The sequence below is a fragment of the Phyllobates terribilis genome, unplaced genomic scaffold (genome assembly GCF_046119375.1).
Source record: "Phyllobates terribilis strain yellow unplaced genomic scaffold, ASM4611937v1 Scaffold_12__6_contigs__length_324123572, whole genome shotgun sequence".
Classification (NCBI taxonomy): domain Eukaryota; kingdom Metazoa; phylum Chordata; class Amphibia; order Anura; family Dendrobatidae; genus Phyllobates; species Phyllobates terribilis.
The window spans coordinates 255973591-255998961 of NW_027362772.1; the positions used below are offsets into that span (position 1 = coordinate 255973591).

Consider the following 25371-nt stretch of genomic DNA (forward strand, 5'->3'; position numbering starts at 1 on the left):
AATTAGACTGGGGCATGGTGCGTAAATAGCTTACCTTAAATATTGATGTGGCGCTATCTTTAGCTAGAACATATCCCATATTCAGCATTTTTGTTTCCAGTGAACAGGACAGGTAGGGAGCTAAACCGCGTCCCTTAATTCCTAATGTCAGAGTTGCTTGCTGGGTACGCACCTCCAGATTCTCAAAGAACTAGAAGAATAAAACACCAAAAATACAACAGAACTTGTCATTGTGGTCAATCTTAGACTTTATTCTGTAAGCTGCCTACAATCACAGCCTAAAGGGATTGTCTACTTTTGAGGACATTTTTTTTTTCTTTACTTAAATGCATGTATTTGGTGCTAAACATCATTTTTGCATTTGGGTGTCATTAATAATTCTGAATTGTTTGCCTTTTATAGTCCCTACATTACGTTGTCTATTGCGGGCTCCAGAACAAGTTAACTGTTAAACTGGAGTGCAGTATGTGAAATCTCTGCTTTGCGGTCCAACTGGGCGTTTCTTCAGAGTCTTCTCTGGGGTCGTGCACTTTCACTCCTCCCTTCCAGATGCTGCCAATCACAGCTCAGCAGAGTATGAGACTGCTAGATAAGCTGCTCAGCTGTGATTGGCAGCGTCTGGGAGGGAGGGGTGAAAGCGCACGACCCCAGAGAAGACTCTGAAGAAACGCCCAGTTGGACCACAAAGCAGAGATTTCACATACTGCGCCCCAGAAGCAACAAATGTGGATATTTCTGCAATGGAGTGATGCAGCGGATAACGGAAAAGAGCATCAGAATCAGGGGGGTTTGAGGATTTTTACAACGTATTTAACTCAATTTTTTGAGCAAGTGACAGGTTCTCTTTAAGGATGGACATTCACTTTAAGCAGCAGCTTTTTAATATCTATTTTAAGAATGTCTTCCTAAAGACTCACAGTTTTGTCTTCCTCAGGTGAAAAGGCGATGAGAAGAAGACACTTCGCTCCGGGGTCCACTATACCAACAGGATTGAGCAGCACAAAAGGACCGCAGGAATTGAAGAGAGAGAAACGAGGCTCGGAAAATGAGGAGTCAAGGAGTATAATAGATGTCAACAGCAATTCTCATAACTCCACTGGTAATAGACTATTATCTAGCAGGAACTTTGGGATCACAGTTTTCAGCTCTTTTAAAGTCGAACTGCTTGCGGTTAACCCTTAACGATGCTGAATCGTAAATGCGCATTCAACCTAACTGCAATGTAACCTGTGAAATTTCGGATGGGTTCACATCTATGTTAGGGAATTTCGTTTCTCGGTTTCATTCCAGGAACAGAAAAGGGAAATAATATATTTCCGTGAAATGAAGTACACCAATGGCACCTGATAGATTGCATTAAAATATATTAAGTCAGTCGGGTTTCCGTTATGGTGTAAGTAATTTTTCCCCAAAAATTTGGCACATCCTTTTTCTTGTTGTTGATGAGCTCATCAATTGCCTGGACGAGGTGGAAGGACCCAATACACATGACATAATCGACCAGTTCTGTCGGGTTAGGACGACTTTTCTGTATATGGGGAACTTATAGTGGTGGTCTCATTTTCTACTTCATCAATTACTTTAACAGCAATTTAACAAGAATCCAATGTTTGTGTCTCCCACAACTCATATACTGCGAAAACTGTTGTGTGTTTGCCGAGGTCAAACCTAATGATGTGTGCACCATTTATAAATAGGATCAGCTGCTATTTTTGGTGAACAATGAGAATGAAGTGTTAAAAGCAAGAACTGAGTCACTGGTCTCAACGCTTAACAATAGATTTTATGTTATAAGGCTTAAAGGATACTTCCACGGGCTCAGAGGAAATGTTTTGCAAAGTTACTTTCATTACTACCCGTTGACCTGCAAAGAGAAAAAAACAGATGTTAGAACATTTTCAGTACTTCAATCACAGTGTCCGGCAGCATCAGGGGCGATTTAATAAGACTGTCCCTTCATATTCCAGTGTAAAACAGATTTGCTCTGCAGTATAATAAGCCAAATCCAATAAGAAGCGCACATCCCAAAATAAATTTGGTGCATCTTATGCAGATTTGACGAAATTTAAATTGACACCAGAAAATTTTCTCAAAAATGCGTGACAATTTCTGCAGCTTTTCATATTAAAACTGTAAGACTGTCGCTGGCTTTGCCCTCTTGGGAAAACCTTTCTCAGAACTTTTCAAAAGTGGCGAAAAGAGTCGCAATTTTTTGTAAATACAGCACCTACTAAAATCTCTTACTTTTTCACAAAAGTGTTGCAACGTTTTTAATAAACCCTTTCCACTCCACGCTGAGTCAGTGTGGTGGGAAGGATAGTGCAGCTGAGTTTAGCTGTGTCACATTACAAATCCTTTTTTCAGCTTTCATAATTAGTGAGTGTGTTAGCAACTGCACTTATGTCTCTTGTGCTCAAGCAACTTGCACTTGCTCTGCAGTCATATCAAGGCTGTCATTTCATCTCACATGTCTCATCTACCTGTCCTGGACTACTCCTTTGTGAGATGTAATGAGACCCTGCTCTGATCTCACTTCAGAGTGATTACAAGGTGAGCACAAAAGACATAAATGTGATACTAACACATCTCTAGACAAGCAGTGTGGGGGGAGGGACAGTACAGCAGTGGTGACAGTGCTATATGAGGATGATAGCTGATAAAAGGGTTTGTAATGTGACACAGCTAAACTCAACTGTGCTCACTTTCCCCTCATAGAGACCTTATCTGAAAGGTGTTAGTCATCTGTGCTTTCTAATCATGCATGAGGATACAGCGGGAGATCAGGGCTGTACAGATCAGATCAGATCTCTTTACATCTCACACACTGAGAAACCTGCTATATGCTATAGAGGGGGTGTGTTCTTTCTCCAGTGTGTTGCTGTCTGCTTATCATTGGTCAGCATCATACAGGGAGAAGAAGTACACGCCACAGTAAAAAATATCTGATAACTCCCACTTGGAATTAAAAAAAGTGAACTCTTTGGGTGCCAAATTCTTTGATTGCTATTATCTTAGCTTAGCAAGGGAGAGGAGAGATTAAAAAAAAATAAAACATGTTTTATTCTGCTCTGAAAAAAACAAACAAAATGTTTTATAACTGTATTATTGCTCCATACAAGTGTAGGTAGCTGGGATATGGCACTCATACTGATTTCATACAAAAGCATACAGAGGTTTAAATATGGATTCTCTATCAAATACCGTATGTAGAGTATTTTACTCCTAAAAGCGCTAAAAAAATCAAAATGTGATAGTGTTGTATGACAACAAACAGAGAGCTCCAGAGTAAAGGAGCAAATGGGACCCCATGTGTCTCATTGTACAGCACTTGTGCCATGTGTATTTTTTTTCACATTTTTATTATTATTTTATTTTAATAAGACCTAGTCCATTAAGACAAGGACACCAATTGTTAAAAATTATTTATAATTACTAATATTTGTATTTAATTCTGCAAATAAATTATACATAGAGAATGTAATACGGGCAAAATCATTACGATCTTGTTAACGCGGCAGAAAGACAATGCGATGACACGCTAACATAAAATGTAATTGAGCCATTCGCAGATATGCTTGTTGCTTTTAATTTGAAAATCCATTAAGCTTGGTAATCTATGGTAGAAGTGTGGCACATCAAATAAAGACATCACCCTCCTCTCTTTACTCATAATAGAAAAAAATAAAAAATAAGGAATCGGGCAATTTATACACATCTAGGATGTCTGGCTTGTTAGGAATTTGCTCTTTGAAGGGTGCCAAAAGCCATCAATAAAATGTGAGATAGCAATGTTAAATGAAGCTACTTAGGTCATTTTATAATGAAGTGTAAAGAAATGTGCTCTCGTTAGCTGGTATCTTCCTCGTTCAAGTGATTAAGTACCTATTGCAACCTCTCCGAAGCCGATCAGATGGCGTCCACTTTCAGAACTGACAATCAAAGGTGGTGCTATTGCAGGACAGTGAAGCTCAAGATACAGGGTGTTGTGTGGGCTGTAGAGACAGGAAAACAGTATACAAGAGGATAATAAATAAATATATGTAGATATATACTTACACACACACACACACTACTCAATACAAGCAATATAATACTCTTCAATAGGAGCCCCCCCATGATTAAAAATAAATTAAAAATATTGGAACACCTCTTAAAGGGAATCTATCACCAAGACTTTCCTATCCCATCTGAGAGCAGCATGATGTAGGGGCAGAGACCCCGATTCCAGTGATGTATCACTTACTGGGCTGCTTGCTGCAGTTTTGATAAAATCCCTGTTTTCTCTGCGGCAGGTCAGGCAGTTTTCTGAATGTTGAGCTCTGTATAACCCCGCCCACACCACTGATTGGCTCTTTTCCTATGCATAAGCAGTAGGCTGCCAATCAGTGGTGTGGGCGGGGTTATAAAGAGGTCATGACTACCTGGCAGAAGGTTTACAAGTGATAATCTCCTGCTGATAAAACAGTGATTTTAATCAAATTTATAGCAAGCAGCCCAATAAGTGATACATTGCTGGAATCAAGGTCTCTGTCTCTACATCATGCTGCTGTCAGATTATGTAGCAAAAACCAGGTGATAGATTCCCTTTAAGCTAAATTTTTCAATTCAATCAATTCTGATTTTAAAACACAAAATGAGTACAATAATTTTTTCCATTTCCTGGCAGCAAGCAGAGATCTTGAAAACAAGGAGGAAATAAAACACAAACTATATTAAAAAGTTGCATAACTTAAATCATTTTTTCAAACCATGTTGCCTACAGGGATTCTGTGCAGGAATAATTACGTGCACCAAGTACTTTATTCTCATGGCACAAGATTTTCTCATACTAAATGTATCAAATTGCACCGAAAATTTGCTTCTAAGCTATAATTCTATTGAATACCCACCCAATACTGCAAACTCAAAACAGAAAGCTTTTTATTATGCCGTGGCATGGCATTACTGAGGCAAAGCAAGTTTATTGTGCACACAGATCCTATCAATTACCCGCAAAAGGGTAATAATTTAAAATCTTTTTATTTCAAGGAAAGAAGCCTCGTAAATATTTCTACTTGTTCTGAAAACTGCTCATATTACAGAATATCCTGCCTTGATCTTTTACACATTGTGATATCAGCTATACAGTCCACATCAGCAGCAGTGTCTGTAGTCATTCTAGACTCGCAGGGATGTCAAACTCAAATACACAGAGGGACAAAATTAAAAACTTGGACAAAGCCATGGGCCAATATTCATATTAATAAAAAAATATCTATAATTGAAGTTTTTCCTTATCATCAAATATAACAATGAACTTTTTCAAATGGAAACAAACCTAAAGGGGTTGTCCCACGAACAAAGTACATTTTAATTAATATATCTTAAAATAAAATAAACACATAATCACAAATGGGGCATACTGGAATAATATAATGTTACGTAAGAGCAATGAACAGCATATGGTTCAATGGCCGAATTTAAATATGTAATAGCAAAGGATAAACTACGGATAATAGAGTATGATGCCAACAAAAGTGTCGGCCAGACACAGTATGATACCCCCACAGTGAATTCCTCCACATGCACGGTATGATGATCCTACTGTACCCCCCATCCACCTGGCAAAGTATGGTGACCCCATCACAGTATAATTCCCCAACTGTGATCCGCACACACAGTATAACGTCCCCACATAGTCCTCCATACAGAATAATGGCTCCACACATCTCTCCATACAGTATAATGGCCCCCACATAGTCCTCCATACAGTATAATGGCCCCACATAGTCCTCCATACAGTATAATGGGGCCACAGTCCTCCATACAGTATAATCTGCCCCACATAGTCGTCCATATAGAATAATGGGTTCTGTATTGCCTTTCATACAGTATTATAGCCCCACAAGTCCTCCATTAAATGGCCCCACATAAAAAAAAAAAAATACTCCCCTCTTTGCATTCCCCTGCTGCTCTGGTCTCTGCAGTGAACTCTCTGAACCTCTGCACTGATCGGCTTGGTGGGTGTGTTGTAGTGACGTCATTGCGCCTGCTGAGCTAAGACATCAGGCACAGAGGGAGAATGATGGCTCTCTTCTTCATCATGGCTTTCAAATATATGGATGCTGAGAGTGTGATGCCGGTATCACGAGCCAAAAACACTAGCCCTGCAGGCCAGATTTGGCCCACGGGTCAGAGTTTGACATGTGTGTCCTAGAGGGTACAGACATTTATTTTTAACCCCTTCACGACATATGACATATATTTACGTCATATATCGTGTCCCCGACTTTGATGTGGGCTCCAGCACTGAGCCTGCAACTTTACCTGCACATGACAGCTGATTTAATTGGCTCCACCGGCAGCTGTTAACCAGTTAAATCCCACTGTTAATCTCTGCGAGCACGTCACAAATCCTGCTGTCACGTGATTGGGGGGGCGCTGATGGGTTTGTCATGACAGCTGGACATCTGCAGAAGACCCCCGTGCCTGTCATTGTAAATCTCCTTTGAACACCAGTTCGAGCCCCTACATAGCCTTCTATATACAGCATGAGCACCTACATAGCCTCCTATATACAGCATGAGCCCCCACATAGCCTCCTATATACATCATGAGCCCCTACATAGCCTCCTATATATAGCATGAACCCCTACATAGCCTCCTATATACAGCATGAGCTCCTACATAGCCTCCTATATACAGCATGAGCCCCCATATAGCTCCCTAGATACAGTATGAGTCCACACATAGCCACCTATATACAGTATGAGCCCCCACATAGCCTCCTATATACAGCATGAGCCCCCACATAGCCTCCTGTATACAGCATGAGCCCCCATATAGCCTTCTATATACAGCATGACCCTCACATAGCCTCCCATATACAGTATGAGCCCCCATATAGCCTCCTATATACAGCATGAGCCCCCACATAGCCTCCTATATACAGCATGAGCCCCCACATAGCCTCCCATATATAGCATGAGGCCCATAGCCTCTCATATACAGTATGAACATTTGTAGTGTAGTTGTTACACCAGGTGTTAGTGCAACACAGAGGGAAAAGTGAAAGGGAGTCCAGACACTAGGGAAAGGGAGAAGTGGAGACCTCCTAGTCTGGTCTAGCGTCACCCTGTCTCAACTACCGTCCCTATATTGCCTCTTCAGCAATCGCCGCACACATGCCTCGCCCTACTTTCCCTGGCGTATGGGTACGGCTAGGGATGGGAGGAGATGAGCACTAGTCAACCTCCACTAAACACTATAGAAAACAAGGGTAGACAAAACGGGGAAATAGCTTAGCTTTAGATGACTCCAAATATGCACACGGCATCAAGCTCCAGAGAGGACGAAGTACTGCTCCTGCTAAGCCTCACAAGTAGAAATGAATATAGCCGGCAACTCCCTCTCAGACACACCAGGTATGTATACACCCAGGCCAGAGAGCTAATTAGCAGAGGGAGGTAGCCGCTAGGTCCTAAAGACAGCCTCTCATCTAAGAAACTGTCTGCAATGCGAAACGTAGAGATCTCCTGCAACCAACTGCAGGGCGACTGTCTGTCACCTCTGACACACCCGTGACAGTACTTGGTATATAAGGGAATTATTTAACTGAAGAGTGAACATATAATCCCCTTAATAATATAACTTTATTCAATTATGTTTAAAACACCAAAATATCTTGTGCAAAAATGAGTAGATAAAATAATGGATATGGTGTCTGGTATGCTTACATATATATATATTTAAAGTGTATTACCAGAAACGCTGTAGATATATCCCAGGCAACACCCAAAACCTGCAAATCCCTAGTATGATACCTAGGGCTGGTACTGCCTAGCTGTGGATAAACGAAAATGGCGCCCCCGCTCAATGGGGGCTGTCCTTCACTACCCCTAGACTTTCCTGTTCTAATTATATAGTAAATGATAGAGCCAGTTAGATACAGGGAAATGAATAAAGGACACATAAATTACTGCCTGGGAGGCCACCATAGTAGGTAAGTAAGAATATAGATAACTTATCATTAGTAGTATGTGCTTCTAGATGTCCATGCCTCTACGCATTTCCAAATCTTGTAGGTTTATCAGGAGGCTTAATGCGACACAGTAGACAGATAAGATTCACAGGTCCATTTGGCACACTCAAAGCTTACCAGGGATGGAGTCATTACCACTGACTTCTGAGATGCACTATGATTTACGCCAGAAATTGCTCAAAGCTGGCATGGATTTCGATTTGTGGTGCACGAGCTGCCCATAATGCGCCAAAACTATAAATAGGACTGCAACCCTTAATAAATTTGGCATGTTTTACACCAGTGCTCGGGAATTAAGGCCAGACTATTTAACACCAATATTAAGTAAATGTGCTCCTTTGACTATTTTTTTGTTTCAAAGTACACCATGATATTTAATTTGGAGGGATTTTGGAGCAGAAACTAAGCAGAAACTGAGTGGAAACTCTCCACATCCTCCTCAATAACTCAAAACTTCTCTAAAACTTAGATGTTTGGCTCAATTTCTGCTCTGAAATTTCTGTAAAAAGACTGTTTGCCCATAGCCACTGAGCTGTAACTCTCCAAATCCTCCTCCAAATCTCAAAACTCTTCAAAAACTTTGAATTTCAGCCCAAGGTTTCTGCTCCAGAAACTCAGCAAGAAGACTCCATGTGCACATAGCCTAAGGGTATGTGCACATGTCATCTTTTTCAGGCAGATTCCGCTGTGGTAACCGAGAGAAAATGCTCAAAAGAATCAACATATGCGTTTCTATGTAAAATCGACTTGCTTTGCACATGTTCAGGTTATTTAATGTCTTTTAACTGCTTCAGGCTTCCAAAGACACCAAGCAGTAAAAAGAAGTGACATAACCATTTTTTTGGCTCGGAAGATGCTCTGTACTTTATAATACAAGTCAGTAGGAAATCCCAAAAGACGCCTCGATGCCTTTTGGAGTATTTTGACATTGTTTTTGCTTAAAAAAACGCTAGCGATTTCTTCAATATTCAATGGAGTGAATGGAGTGAAGAAAACGACAGTAAAAAGGTCATCACAAAAACCATGGGAAAACCCTCCAAAGAAAATGCTGGAAAAACGCACATAACCTAAGGACTCGTATACATTACCAATTTTCTCATTCGAATCCTATTTGTGGTTTTCACAGATAGCACTGGTACCTATGATATTCTATAGGGCTATGCACATATCCGATTTTTTTCCTCGGACCGAGTGACAGATCAAAATCGGCAATGCAAGGCTATGGGTCCGTGACAAAAATCAGACCACACTTAAATGATATCCAAGTGCAGTCCAACTTTCAGGGACTGTGAGAATGGAGAAGGTGGTGTTGTTTATTTTTTTTAATTTCTCCACGTACGAGAAAATCGGATGGCACTCGTACCACACTCTGATCAAACTCTGATCATCATAATTAACGGACCGTTTTTGTTGGATGTGGAGAAAATGGTCGTATGACCCTTCCGTAACTGTGATAAAAATCTTGAGATGGAATTTGCTTTTTTTCTGTATTCCTACCAAGTTTGTACCTGAAATGTAGATCTTCTCCAACCTTCCTTTTGCTGACATCACAGCTGGCAATGAAGCAGGGTATTATAAATTTCTCAAACCTTCCCGTAAACCTACGGTAGATGGAGACTCGGGCAGCTGAATACTCATCAGAGCTGAAATAAATAAGAAACAAGACCTCAGAAATCAAATCAAACCCATGACCCACTATAAAAATAAAAGATATATTCCAATCTTACTGCCCAGGAATGAAATCCGAGCTAAAAGCAGTCCACTGAGGACCACTGCTTCAAGAATACAATTCTGGTATCAGAAGAAGTATGCCATGAGATTACTTATAGCTTCAAACCAAACAATTTACAAGGTTCCCTGTACCAGTATCCTGTGGCTAAGCAATAAGATCATTTCGGTACCAGTTAGCTGCAAGAAGACCTTCCGTATGCCTTAGCATTTGACTAGGCCTATATCCTGTCTTTCTTTACCTCCAGAACTTCTACTTGTCAACCATCTTGGCTGTGAACTAGTAGACCTCACCTTGGCCTCTGTACTGTTGTGAACGTACTTCTTCTTCCGACTTGGAATCACGTCATAGTATGGTCTAGTCTGTTAACGGAGCCTGTAGCAGGGCATCACCCGATCACTGTCCCAGGAATAAAGTCCAGATCCCTTTGCCAGGTGATCCCTTAGCTTCCACAAATGTGTAGACTACTAAGCCAAATCCATTGCAACCCAGTTTGTCCACCTATTATCCTTTAAGCAAATGGGGGTTCAGGACTTTAATCTATAAGCCAAAGTGGAGAGCAGCCAAAACGAGCATTCTCGTGGAGCCAAAGCATCCCTACATTACGCAGACACAACCTATTGGTTTTAATAAGAACTGTGTAATGCTTCATTTTCCAAGGACTAGTGCTGTAGGAAAAATTTACACTTGCCGAAAAATTCCCAATTTGTAGCTGATCAATGGAAGTCCCAGCAGTAGCAGGACAAACTGAGAAATATGTACGAAGATAAATGAGACAGAATTCTGGGACAAACTCAAACAATCATATATGCGCACTTCATTTATTATGTGTGTAAGACACTTTTTGCGCCTTGGCTCTGAATTTGACACCTTGCACCAAAATTGCACCAATTTGTGGGCACAAATTTCAGGTACAAAGTAGGTCATCTAATAGGTGATGTAAAGTGAGACAAAAGGGTCTAAAGATTTTACAAAACAACATAAAACACTGTGATACATTATGTGCAGTTTGAAGGGGTTGTCTCTTTGTGGATCAAATGTCAAAGTGTGTGTAAAAACAAGAAACTTTGTTATTTACCTCAACTCAAAAATGGGGAGATTTTTAATTTTATAACTTACTGCCTGTTGCCTAGATTACGCACAACCTCTGCAGTCTATCACAGGTGGCCAGTTTCCTAGGAAAGTGTTTTTGTTATACAGCTTGCAAATGCAGTTTAGAAGGTAGCCGAATGAGTGGATCTGCCCAGCGTCACTGCCTCTGCGCTCCTCAGATGCTTCGTAGGCAAAGCTGCTTCTGCTAGCAGCATTGGAGCATGAACAGTTCGAACCTGTGGCGCAATCATGATACAGGTCTGAATTATCTTCAGGAGCACACCGTCTCCTGGCAAGGAGGAGGAGCAGGAACCCAGGAGGGAGAGGAGCGGTGTGCTCCTGAAGAAAGAAGATTAGACAACCCCTTTAAAATGGTCTAATCCAAGTTTACGCTATCTAACAATTGAACAGTTTTAGTAAATCTGCCCCACTGTGATAGCTTATCATTAAGGAAGTCTTCTAAAATAAAGGGCTAATGGAAAGTGGACAACTCCTTTAAAATATTACTCAGATATCAAGTAAAGGCCCCGTCACACTTAGCGACGCTGCAACGATCCCGACAACGATACGACCTGTCAGGGATCGTTGCTGCGTCGCTATGTGGTCGCTGGTGAGCTGTCAAACAGGCAGGCTCACCAATGATCAGGGGAGCAGCGACATCGTGGAAAGAATCTTTCCACGATGTCCTGCTCCTGGTTACGAGCCTGCTGAAGCAGGAGCAGGCTGGTAACTATGGTAAACATCGGGTTACTAGGGGCACACGCGCTCCTAGTAACAAGTTGTTTATCATGGTTACCACTCTGCTACAGTGAGCGGGAGGTTACCGCTCACTTTAGCAAGCTCGTAACCATGATAAACAGCGGGTTACTAAGTGCGCGTGTGCCCCTAGTAACCCGATGTTTACCATAGTTACCAGCCTGATCGCTGCTCCCGCTGGTCACACACAGCGATGTGTCCTGACCAGCGGGAGAGCAACGACCAAAAAATGGTCCAGGACACTTTGCAGCGATCAGCGACCTCACAGCAGGGGCCTGATCGCTGCAAAGTGTCACACATAGCGACATCGCTGGTGAGGTCGCTGTTGCGTCACCAAAACCGTGACACAGCAGCGATCTCGCTATGTGAGACGGGGGCTTAATGATATTTTAAATTCAATATAATATTATGTTATAGGGACTGTCTCAAGATCTTCTGCAAGAATAAACCGCTCCCGAGCCTCCGGCTTTCTGCTTGCTTTGGGGCAGTGCGTTCCTTCTTGACTGACATTTCTGACTAGCGGCATTGTTATGCCAGTGGCCCAAAATGTGTGCACCTCCAATGTTGCAGAAGCAAAGCTGTCTCATAGCAGCAACAAAAGAGTGCAGTTGCACTGAAGCTGGCCAGATCAGGTGTTAATAGTGTGCTCCAGCGATCTGTTCAGCTTGTAACAGTGCGCTCCTGTGATCTGGCCAGCTTGTAACAGTGCGCTCCAGCGATCTGGCCAGCTTGTAACAGTGCGCTCCAGCGATCTGTTCAGCTTGTAACAGTGCGCTCCTGTGATCTGGCCAGCTTGATAACAGTGCGCTCCTGTGATCTGGCCAGCTTGATAACAGTGCGCTTCTGTGATCTGGCCAGCTTGTAACAGTGCGCTCCAGCGATCTGGCCAGCTTGATAACAGTGCGCTCCTGTGATCTGGCCAGCTTGTAACAATGTGCTCCAGCGATCGGGCCAGCTTGTAACAGTGTGCTCCAGCGATCTTACCAGCTTGTAACAATTCGCTCTAATGATCTGGCCAGCTTGTAAGAGTGAGCACCAGTGATCTGGCCAGCTTGTAACAGTGCACTCCAGTGATCTGGCCAGCTTGTAACAGTGCGCTCCAGAGATCTGGCCAGCTTGTAACAGTGTGCTCCAGTGATCTGGCCAGCTTGTAACAGTGCGCTCCAGCGATCTGGCCAGATTGTAACAGTGAGCTCCAGCGATCTGGCCAACTTGTAACAGTGCTCTCTAGCGATCTGGCCAGCTTCTAACAGTGACCTCCAGCGATCTGGCCAGCTTGTAACAGTGAGCTCTAGCGATCTGGACAGCTTGTGACAATTCGCTCTAATGATCTGGCTAGCTTGTAACAGTGCGTTCTAGCGATCTGGCCAGATAGTAACAGTTCGCTCTAATGATCTGGCTAGCTAAAAACAGTTCGCTCTAATAATCTGGCCAGCTTGTAACAGTTCACGCTAATGATCTGGCCAGTTTGTAACAGTGTGCTCTAGTGATCTGGCCAGCTTGTAACAGTGCACTCCAGCGAACTGGCCAGCTTGTAAGAGTGAGCTCTAGCGATCTGGCCAGCTTGTAACAGTGCGCTCTAGTGATCTGGCCAACCTGTAAGAGTGCGCTCCAGCAATCTAGCCAGCTTGTAAGAGTGCGCTCTAGCAATCTGGTCAGCTTGTAACACTGCGCTCCAGCAATCTGGCCAGCTTGTAAGAGTGTGCTCTAGCGATCTGGCCAGCTTGTGACAGTGCGCTCCAGCATTCTGGCTAGCTTGTAACAGTGCGCTCTAGCGATCTGGCCAGATTGTAATAGTTTGCTCTAATGATCTGGCCAGCTTTTAACAGTGCGCTCTAATGATCTGGCCAGCTTGTAAGAGTGTGCTCTGGCGATCTGGCCAGCTTGTAACAGTTCGCTCTAATGATCTGGCCAGCTTGTAAGAGTGAACTCCAGTGATCTGGTCAGCTTATAACAGTGCACTACAGTGATCTGGCCAGCTTGTAACAGTGCGCTGTAGCGATCTGGCCAGCTTGTAATGGTGCGCTGTAGCAATCTGGCCAGCTTGTAACAGTGCACTGTAGCGATCTGGCCAGCTTGTAACAGTGCGCTGTAGAAATCTGGCCAGCTTGTAACAGTGCACTGTAGCGATCTGGCCAGCTTGTAACAGTGCAGTGTAGAAATCTGGCCAGCTTGTAACAGTGCACTGTAGCGATCTGGCCAGCTTGTACCAGTGGGCTCCAGCGATCTGGTCAGCTTGTAACAGTGTACTCCAGAGATCGGGAAAAAGCTTGCATGCACTGCAGTGGTGGCTGGTAACCTAGGCAATGAGCTGTAAACAATAACATTAAAAATCCCTCTATTCTTGAGAATATAGAGGATTTTTAATAACAACTAATTTATTATTTTTCCAAGCACTTTGCAATTTTACCAACCCCTGAATTATGATTTATTAGGATATGCTTGAGGTTACATCAATGACAAGTTATAGTTTGTATTACAAATATCCTTACTCCACTTTGATATCTTCAATCTTAGGTAACTCCGTCAGGACCTGCTCTGTCGACTTTAGGAACTTCTCCTTTGGCACCTCCTTAGGAGAGGCAACTTGTTTTCTCTTACCCTTCTTTGAGGAAACTTCTCCTCTTTCTTTTTTGATCTGAAAAAGAATAATGAGTATTTACATCTGAATATTACATATCATCGTCCTGGTTTATTGAAAACATGTTTATCACGTTCACATTAAATCTGAATTTTCGGAAGGGAGCTAAGAATTTAATTCAGATACTACTGCTGTATAATGAGAAAGCCAAGATATCGACAGGAAACTTTTTCAAACAGCAACTTGTTAAAAAATAAATGTAGATAAAATATTAAAAATATGTTTTACCATTAATTCAAGTTTCACAACAAGCATCTCTTGCAAACACGAATACTGAATTATGATGACTGTGTGATATAGTCTTAAAGAAGACCTGCTCATATTTTATTCCTTCTGCTCTGCTGAGTATTCCATTTTTTTTTTTGTTTTATTAAATCCGTCATACGGTTTCGGAGATATGGGCCTTTTTATTTAGTTCTAACTGTATAGTCTTTACATAGGGGGCATGGCTCACAGGGTAATAATGTAGAGCAGTAAATTGACATGCCCACAAAGATCCTATAAGATTGCATAATAGGGAAAAAGAGCTGCGCATGTGCCACAGGCTGTGAGGATTACGCCAGACATGTGAATAAAGGCAGGAGGATGACGATGGCGGGGACAGAGGAGGTGACTACCATGGTCTGGAGGTACACATTGGACCGGACGGCACAGATCAGGATACGGTGCGGGAGAATTAAAAAAAGGGGGTTTTTTTTGTTTTTTTTTTAAGGTATGAGGGGCAGCTGGTCACTTATGAATATGCTGCCTGCTGGAGTGCTATTAAAGTTACAGTTTGTAAAGGGAAAACCTGTTGTATGTAATATATATATATATATATATATACAGTACAGACCAAAAGTTTGGACACACCTGCTCATTTAAAGATTTTTCTGTATTTTCATGACTTTTGAAAATTGTACATTCACACTGAAGGCATCAAAACTATGAATTAACACATGTGGAATTATATACTTAACAAAAAAGTGTGAAACAACTGAAAATATGTCTTATATTGCTTTGATGACTGCTTTGCACACTCATGGCATTCTCTTGATGAGCTTCAAGAGGTAGTCACTGGAAATGGTTTAAACTTCACAGGTGTGCCCTGTCAGGGTTAATAAGTGGGATTTCTTGCCTTATAAATGGGGTTGGGACCATCAGTTGTGTTGTGCAGAAGTAAGGTGGATACACTGCTGATAGTCCTATTGAATAGACTGTTAGCTGCTTTTTTCTTGCCATAATACAAATTCAAAGTAAAGAAAAACGAGTGGCCATCATTACTTTAAGAAATGAAGCTCAGTCAGTCCGAAAAATTTGGCAAACTTTGAAAGTGTCCCCAAGTGCAGTTGCAAAAACCATCAAGCGCTACAAAGAAACTGGCTCACATGTGGACCGCCCCAGGAAAGGAAGACCAAGAGTTACCTCTGCTTCTGAGGATAAGTTTATCCGAGTCACCAGCCTCAGAATTTGCAGGTTAATAGCAGCTCAGATTAGAGACCAGGTCAATGCCACACAGAGTTCTAGCAGCAGACACATCTCTTCAACAACTGTTAAGAGGAGACTTTGTGCAGCAGGCCTTCATGGTAAAATAGCTGCTAGGAAACCACTGCTAAGGACAGGCAACAAGCAGAAGAGACTTGTCTGGGCTAAAGAACACCTGGAATGGACATTAGACCAGTGGAAATCTGTGCTTTGGTCTGATAAGTCCAAATTTGAGATCTTTGGTTCCAACCACCGTGTCTTTGTGCGACGCAAAAAAGGTGAACGGATGGACTGTACATGCCTGGTTCCCACAGTGAAGCATGGAGGAGGAGGTGTGATGGTGTGGGGGTGCTTTGCTGGTGACACTGTTGGAGATTTATTCAAAACTGAAGGCATACTGAACCAGCATGGCTACCACAGCATCTTGCAGCGGCATGCTTTTCCATCCGGTTTGCGTTTAGTTGGACCACCATTTATTTTTCAACAGGACAATGACTTCCAAGATTGTTGGAAGACCATTTCCGGTGACTACCTCTTTAAGCTCATCAAGAGAATGCCAAGAGTGTGCAAAGCAGTCATCAAAGCAAAAGGTGGCTACTTTGAAAAACCTAGAATATAAGACATATTTTCAGTTGTTTCACACTTTTTTGTTAACTATATAATTCCTCATGTGTTAATTCATAGTTTTGATGCCTTCAGTGTGAATGTACAATTTTCATAGTCATGAAAATACAGAAAACTCTTTAAACGAGAAGGTGTGTCCAAACTTTTGGTCTGTACTGTATATATATATATATATATATATATATATATATATATATATATATATATATATATATTGTAATGCAGCGCATTGCTGCATTGCTAAAATGTCCAGGGGGTGTGTTCTGGCTGACCATGTACCTCCCCTCAGGAGCTCAAGGAGACGCTACAAGCCCATTTGAAGCAAGAGAAGTTTGAGAGACTGGCTGTTGAGAGCCGAGTGGGCGCATTGGAGACAGAGAGGTCTGAGAGAACTCTACTGTTAAAGGAGCAGTTGAAGCAGGAAGAGCTTCAGAGATGGGCTGCTGAGAGGCGAGTAGCTGAGCTAGAGGAAGAAGTTTTCGAGCTCAAAGGTCGCCTGGCAAAGTATCACAAGTTGCACTTACTCCTTTATACCATGAGAAGGTGGACCAGAGGAGAGCTAAGAGAGTGTTAACAGAAGATAAGTATGAAATGGAAGTGGTCAAGATGAAGATTCTTGAGGTTGTAGCTGTGAGTGAGCTCAGGGGAAGCATACAGGGTGAAGAAGCTGAAAGTCAGTTGCCCCTGAAACCTGAGCCAGATGATCGTTCGGAGACCAATGGTGAGACAGAAACCTCTCGGTACAAGTGCCTCATAGATGTACGCAAGGATTTGAGAGAAGAATGCACCAGTGAGTCTGTGCATAAAGAGTTTAAGAAGGCCGTGGGAGCCTGTAAGGTGTACTCGACCTCAGAAGCTAAACAGCTGCTGGTCCTGTCCACAACCGAAGTCACAGTGAAAAGGGTGGCTATCCTAAGTGACATGCACTGGCGATGTATTCGCACGAAGTGGTTTCTCCGGTTGAAGACGAAGCAAGCCGTTAGACAACTGGAGCTTATGAGAAAAGCTCAAAGTCTGCGTGAAGAGGTCATCCGGGTGCCTCAGGCTCTGGTAAGAAAGCTCATTGGGAGAAATGGCCGAGCCATGTAGATGATGGTAAAGAAGTCTGGTGTGATGAGAGTAAGCAGTCCACGTGATTGACAGGACTGGATACCAGATGAAGACGGCATGGTGTCATTCTCCGCTGTAGGAACGGAAGAAAGTCTTGCATATATACGCATGCTGATGGAATACCGAGTGACCTACCTGCGAGAGGTAGAACAGTTGAATCTTTCTAGACTGCGAGGGGAAAGACAGAATCACCTGAGCGGCAGAAGGTGGCAGCCGTCTAGAAATTGTGAGACCAGACAGAGAAAGGGCCCCCTAAATAACAGAACAGCTACAGCGGAAGTTAGGGACCTTTCAAGATGTCCTGAGAGTAGTGGGCGTGGGTTTAGAGGTAGTGAGACCTCCAGTAACTCAGGTTTGAGTGGCCCATACAAGCGACCCAATAGAGTACGGGACAGTACGGAGTCGAACCGGACCTTAGATATCAGGGCATGTGAGTCACACTGCTGTATTGACCGCTGGGAGTGGGGAAGGTCTGACAAGGGTACGACTGACCGCTGGGAGCGGGGGAGGTCTGACAAGGTTACGACCTGGAAATGTGACTTGACGAAGTCAATGACAATGACAAATGGTATGTCCCTAAGGAATGGGCTAATGTCGATGACTAATGTTCCAGGGGCTGAGCAGCGCAATTGTCAAGTACATGGTCTCTGTGTGAACCGTGTGTTACAATGTGATTGTGTATATTATGTGTTCAACCCCACAAGTTTGAACAGAGGGTGGGGATATGTAATGCAGCGGCTTGCTGCATTGCTAAAATGTCCAGGGGGTGTGTTCTGGCTGACCATGTACCTCCCCTCAGGTGACTGATCACATGACTGTGACATCAGCTCAGGTCCTATGTGCACTGAAAGATATATAAACCCTGGTAGTTTTGAAACAGGTGTGAGAGGCGTGAGGCCTGATCCCTGTGTATGGGAGTGGCCTAGTGTGAGGTTAGTGTGACCTAGTGTGGCCTGAAGAGAGAGCCAGGCCTGGTGAAGCCTGGTGAAGCCTCGTGTAGTCCTGGAGGGCGAAGGCTGGATCCCTGGGTGTGTGTGGGATGCCAGCAGCCTTGGACGGAGAGAGGCCTTGTGAAGCCTTAAATCCACAGCGGTGGCAGAACCAAACTGACTGAAGCGGCTGTAACCCGGCAAAGGTAAAAACGCTGCTTGATGTGGACATTTATATTGTTACCTTGCTGAAGGCTGTATCTGGAGCCATGTGGACATATCTGTCACTGGAAAGACTCTTGGGATGTTATATGTGTAAACATGTCGATGAGCCACTGAGATGGACGATGTTATGTGCAGTTATGAAGTGTAATAAACTGCTGGATGTCGTGTTACTGTACACTGCTCAAAAAAATAAAGGGAACACAAACAACAGAATATAACTCCAAGTAAATCAAACTTCTGTGAAATCAAACTGTCCACTTAGGAAGCAACACTGATTGACAATCAATTTCACATGCTGTTGTGCAAATGGAATAGACAATAGATGGAAATTATTGGCAATTATCAAAACACACTCAATAAAGGAGTGGTTCTGCAGGTGGGGACCACGGACCACATCTCAGTACCAATGCTTTTTGGCTGATGTTTTGGTCACTTTTGAATGTTGGTTGTGCTTTCACACTTGTGGTAGCATGAGACGGACTCTACAACCCACAGAAGTTGCTCAGGTAGTGCAGCTCATCCAGGATGGCACATCAATGCGAACTGTGGCAAGAAGGTTTGCTGTGTCTGTCAGCGTAGTGTCCAGAGGCTAGAGGCGCTACCAGGAGACAGGCCAGTACACCAGGAGACGTGGAGGGGGCCGTGGGAGTGCAACAACCCAGCAGCAGGACCGCTACCTCCGCGTTTGTGCAAGGAGGAACAGGAGGAGCACTGCCAGAGCCCTGCAAAATGACCTCCAGCAGGCCACAAATGTGCACGTGTCTGCACAAACAGTTAGAAACCGACTCCATGAGGGAGGTATGAGGGCCCGACGTCAACAGATGGGGGTTGTGCTCACAGCCCAACACAGTGCAGGACGCTTGGCATTTGCCACAGAACACCAGGATTGGCAAAGTCGCCTCTGGCGCCCTGTGCTCTTCACAGATGAAAGCAGGTTCACACTGAGCACATGTGACAGACGTGACAGTCTGTAGACGCCATGGAGAGCGATCTGCTGCCTGCAACATCCTTCAGCATGACCAGTTTGGCAGTGGGTCAGTAATGGTGTGGGGTGGTATTTCTTTGGAGGGCCGCACAGCCCTCCATGTGCTCGCCGAGCTAGCCTGACTGCCATTAGGTACCGAGATGAGATCCTCAGACCCCTTGTGAGACCATATGCTGGTGCGGTTGGCCCTGGGTTCCTCTTAATGCAGGACAATGCCAGACCTCATGTGGCTGGAATGTGTCAGCAGCTCCTGCAAGATGAAGGCATTGAAGCTATGGACTGGTCCGCCCGTTCCCCAGACCTGAATCCGATTGAGCACATCTGGGACAACATGTCTCGCTCCATCCACCAACGTCACATTGCACCACAGACTGTCCAGGAGTTGGTGGATGCTTTAGTCCAGGTCTGGGAGGAGATCCCACAGGAGACCATCCGTAACCTCATCAGGAGCATGCCCAGGCGTTGTAGGGACATCATACAGGCATGTGGAGGCCACACACAATACTGAGCCTCATTTTGACTTGTTTTAAGGACATTACATCAAAGTTGGATCAGCCTGTAGTGTGTTTTTCCACTTTAATTTTGGGGGTGACTCCAAATCCAGGCCTATTGGTTAATAAATTTGTTTTCCATTGATGATTTTTGTGTGATTTTGTTGTCAGCACATTCAACTTTGTACAGAACAAAGTATTCAATGAGAATATTTCATTCATTCAGATCTAGGATGTGTTATTTGAGTGTTCCCTTTATTTTTTTGAGCAGTGTATATATATATATATACATATATATATATATATATATATATACACATATACATATACACAGTACAGACCAAAAGTTTGGACATACCTTCTCATTTAAAGAATTTTCTGTATTTTCTTGACTATGAAAATTGTACATTCACACTGAAGGCATCAAAACTATGAATTAACACATGTGGAATTATATACTTAACAAAAAAGTGTGAAACAACTGAAATATGTCTTATATTCTAGGTTCTTCAAAGTAGCCACCTTTTGCTTTGATGACTGCTTTGCACACTCTTGGCATTCTCTTGATGAGCTTCAAGAGGTAGTCACCGGAAATGGTTTTCACTTCACAGGTGTACCCTGTCAGGTTTAATAAGTGTGATTTCTTGCCTTATAAATGGGGTTGGGACCATCAGTTGTGTTGTGCAGAAGTCAGGTAGATACACAGCTGATAGTCCTACTGAATAGACTGTCAGAATTTGTATTATGGCAAGAAAAAAGCAGCTAAGTAAAGAAAAACGAGTGGCCATCATTACTTTAAGAAATGAAGGTCAGTCAGTCCGAAAAATTTTGAAAACTTTGAAAGTGTCCCCAAGTGCAGTTGCAAAAACCATCAAGCGCTACAAAGAAACTGGCTCATATGAGGACCGCCCCAGGAAAGGAAGACCAAGAGTCACCTCAGCTTCTGAGGATAAGTTATGTGAGTCACCAGCCTCAGAAATCGCAGGTTAACAGCAGCTCAGATTAGAGACCAGGTCAATGCCACACAGAGTTCTAGCAGCAGACACATCTCTTCAACAACTGTTAAGAGGAGACTTTGTGCAGCAGGCCTTCATGGTAAAATAGCTGCTAGGAAACCACTGCTAAGGACAGGCAACAAGCAGAAGAGACTTGTTTGGGCTAAAGAACACAAGGAATGGACATTAGACCAGTGGAAATCTGAGCTTTGGTCTGATGAGTCCAAATTTGAGATCTTTGGTTCCAACCACCATGTCTTTGTGCGACGCAGAAAAGGTGAACGGGTGGACTCTACATGCCTGGTTCCCACCGTGAAGCATGGAGGAGGAGGTGTGATGGTGTGGGGGTGCTTTGCTGGTGACACTGTTGGGGATTTATTCAAAATTGAAGGCATGCTGAACCAGCATGGCTACCACAGCATCTTGCAGCGGCATGCTATTCCATCCGGTTTGCGTTTAGTTGAACTATCATTTATTTTTCAACAGGGCAATGAACCCAAACACACCTCCAGGCTGTGTAAGGGCTATTTGACCAAGAGGGAGAGTGATGGGGTGCTACGCCAGATGACCTGGCCTCCACAGTCACCAGATCTGAACCCAATCGAGATGGTTTGGGGTGAGCTGGACCGCAGAGTGAAGGCAAAATGGACAACAAGTGCTAAGCATCTCTGGGAACTCCTTCAAGATTGTTGGAAGACCATTTCCGGTGACTACCTCTTGAAGCTCATCAAGAGAATGCCAAGAGTGTGCAAAGCAGTCATCAAAGCGAAAGGTGGCTACTTTGAAGAACCTAGAATATAAGACATATTTTCAGTTGTTTCACACTTTTTTGTTAAGTATATAATTCCACATGTGTTAATTCACAGTTTTTATGCCTTTAGTGTGAATGTACAATTTTCATAGTCATGAAAATACAGAAAAATCTTTAAATGAGAAGGTGTGTCCAAACTTTTGGTCTGTGCTGTGTATATATATATATATATATATATATACACATATATTAAATGTTGTCTGGAAATATATCATTTAATTATTAACAAATTCATTTATCTTTACACATTGACATATTCGATTTTAGCTTCAACTCTGCACGGATGCGAGAGGGTCTGACACAGAGATTGTGGTGATGCATTATGCTTACTGAACGACTGCAAGGATTAAGATCAAAGTAATTAAAGAATCCTGTGTAGAGATTGTTGTGACAACTTTGAGACATTCAGAACAAGTCATGATAATTCCTGCTCCCTACTGGGCGATGTTAATTAATCCCATGTTATTTCCTGCCTCCAGAATAATATACTGCTGACATCTGTGGTTCTTAGGCTGACACCAATTTGTCTTGTTAGTCCTCGGTAGGTATGACAATGTTTTTGCACGAGTCTAAAATAAGAGAAAAATGCTAAGTATTTATGAGGTCTGAAGAACATGAAGTGAACCCATCTAAAACTCCGAAATGGTTTGTGTGTACAGAACTGCAGCTCGTAAATGTCAGAAGTTTCTTTCTAGACATTGCTTTATACAGACAGTGTAGTAAAAGAAAGACAACAGTGTAATAAAAGACAAGAGTGAAAAGGCTCAAGACAAATGTTACAAAGTGCCAGATTTCCCGATCGGAATTTAGTATTTAGGTGAAAATCTCAAAATGACATGGATCCACTTGGGGTCATGTTTAACTTTGGCTTCAAAGCATTTGTGCAACAGAATTACATTACGATTTGAACCAACTGTCTTCTACATCCTCTAAGTATGCCAGTACACAGCCGACTCCAGAAATGAAAAAACAAAACAGCTTTACTCCCCCCTCCCCAGGTCCAGTTCTGAGTCTCCGACACTGCTCCCGGTGTCTGTCATTGTCTGTAGCGCTGATGTCATGTCGACAGCACTGCAGTCAATAACTGAGCTCAGCTAGCGAGTTGATGTCAGCAGTGTAGACTAAAACACACACAGGAATCATCAGTGGAGGCTCATTGCTGGACCAGAGGATACTGAGTAAAGCAGAGTTTTTTATTTATTTAAACAAACTACAGTTGGGTGCCAGGAGGTGCCTACAACCGGAAAACTCCTTTAAAAGAGTTGTTCGGCCTTAGGCTACAAGTCTGCAGTCACTTTATGCACTGTGAGGATTCGCCAGTGCTGGTGCCTGGAGTGGCAGGCGTGTAAACGCAAGTATGTGATTTGCAAACATGCGGTCACGAGCCGACTAGACGTGCACAGCCTCGATCAATCCAAGCGTGCTGAGCAATGCCAGATACACAGGCATAGCATCTGGATTGAATAAAAAAATGGATATCACGTATTATTATTGAATTAATGCTTTTTGCACCTATGACATTTGTTTGGTTTATTAGCATAATTGTCTCATTTACATGATTAATTGCTCACCTTATTTCCTTTCCTCTCCCTTTTTTTTTTTTATTTAACCTTGCTTTTGTACTGATCACAAGACATGGTTATGACTAAGGACATTTTTGTTCGAAACGCTTAATCCCCTGGATCTACAATTTTAACAGCATGATTTTAAAGGAATTCTAATAAACATGAAGTTTTAACACACATTCAGATTCTCACTTGGATGTACAGTACAGACCAAAAGTTTGGACACACCTTCTCATTTAAAGATTTTTCTGTATTTTCATGACTATGAAAATTATACATTCACACTGAAGGCATCAAAACTATGAATTAACACATGTGGAATTATATACTTAACAAAAAAGCGTGAAACAACTGAAAATATGTCTTATATTCTAGGTTCTTCAAAGTAGCCACCTTTTGCTTTGATGACTGCTTTGCACACTCTTGGCATTCTCTTGATGAGCTTCAAGAGGTAGTCACCGGAAATGGTCTTCCAACAATCTTGAAGGAGTTCCCAGAGATGCTTAGCACTTGTTGGCCCTTTTGCCTTCACTCTGCGGTCCAGCTCACCCCAAACCATCTCGATTGGGTTCAGGTCTGGTGACTGTGGAGGCCAGGTCATCTGGCGTAGCACCCCATCACTCTCCTTCTTGGTCAAATAGCCCTTACACAGTCTGGAGGTGTGTTTGGGTTCATTGTCCTGTTGAAAAATAAATGATGGTCCAACTAAACGCAAACCGGATGGAATAGCATGCCGCTGCAAGATGCTGTGGTAGCCATGCTGGTTCAGTATGCCTTCAATTTTGAATAAATCCCCAACAGTGTCACCAGCAAAGCACCCCCACACCATCACACCTCCTCCTCCATGCTTCACGGTGGGAACCAGGCATGTAGAGTCCATCCGTTCACCTTTTCTGCGTCGCACAAAGACATTGTGGTTGGAACCAAAGATCTCAAATTTGGACTCATCAGACCAAAGCACAGATTTCCACTGGTCTAATGTCCATTCCTTGTGTTCTTTAGCCCAAACAAGTCTCTTCTGCTTGTTGCCTGTCCTTAGCAGTGGTTTCCTAGCAGCTATTTTACCATGAAGGCCTGCTGCACAAAGTCTCCTCTTAACAGTTGTTGAAGAGATGTGTCTGCTGCTAGAACTCTGTGTGGCATTGACCTGGTCTCTAATCTGAGCTGCTGTTAACCTGCGATTTCTGAGGCTGGTGACTCAGATAAACTGTGAAGTGAAAATCATTTCCGGTGACTACCTCTTGAAGCTCATCAAGAGAATGCCAAGAGTGTGCAAAGCAGTCATCAAAGCAAAAGGTGGCTACTTTGAAGAACCTAGAATATAAGACATATTTTCAGTAGTTTCACACTTTTTTGTTAAGTATATAATTCCACATGTGTTAATTCATAGTTTTGATGCCTTCAGTGTGAATGTACAATTTTCATAGTCATGAAAATACAGAAAAATCTTTAAATGAGAAGATGTGTCCAAACTTTTGGTCTGTACTGTATGTTGCTGGATCCCTGTTTTTTGTTCAATGCCAGATACAGTCTAGTCGGATTGTGGCCGGAAGTATGCAAATTGCATACTTACGGTTACATGATCGCCTGCTACTGGCACCAGGCGCAGTGCAAGCGTTGTGAGAATTCACAAGTCTGCAGTCACATAGAGTCCCTGCAGACTTGTAACCTAAGGCCAGAAAACCCCTTTAAGGCCACTTTACGTGGAGCTAGATGGGGCTGAATGAGCATTTGTAAAAAAGGCTAGTTCCTGACCAATTGCTTGTATTAACGTGACAGAGATCAGACGCTAAATGTGTAAACAGTCCAAAGAATGATCACTGTCAGCTGCACCTCTACGAGTGTAAGCAGAGGATGTGCTGCCAGCAATATGTAAACCAGTATGGGACCGAACAGTTGAGATAAGCTGGGTGCCCACGAAGCATTTTCCAAGC

The 25371-nt window shown here is 42.9% G+C and overlaps 1 protein-coding gene across 2 annotated transcripts in view; it reads right to left on the minus strand.

The window, feature by feature from the left end:
- CFAP74 (cilia and flagella associated protein 74) overlaps positions 1 to 25371 on the minus strand; it is a 157095-nt gene that overhangs the window by 20620 nt on the left and 111104 nt on the right. For both annotated transcript variants that reach the window (XM_073656878.1, XM_073656877.1), the window contains exons 28-33: positions 14090 to 14235; positions 9529 to 9663; positions 3883 to 3992; positions 1809 to 1864; positions 918 to 1037; positions 35 to 190 (exon numbers count right to left, since the gene is read on the minus strand). In XM_073656878.1, the coding sequence (XP_073512979.1) occupies positions 35 to 190; positions 918 to 1037; positions 1809 to 1864; positions 3883 to 3992; positions 9529 to 9663; positions 14090 to 14235 (723 nt within the window). The remainder of the gene's footprint in view (positions 1 to 34; positions 191 to 917; positions 1038 to 1808; positions 1865 to 3882; positions 3993 to 9528; positions 9664 to 14089; positions 14236 to 25371) is intronic.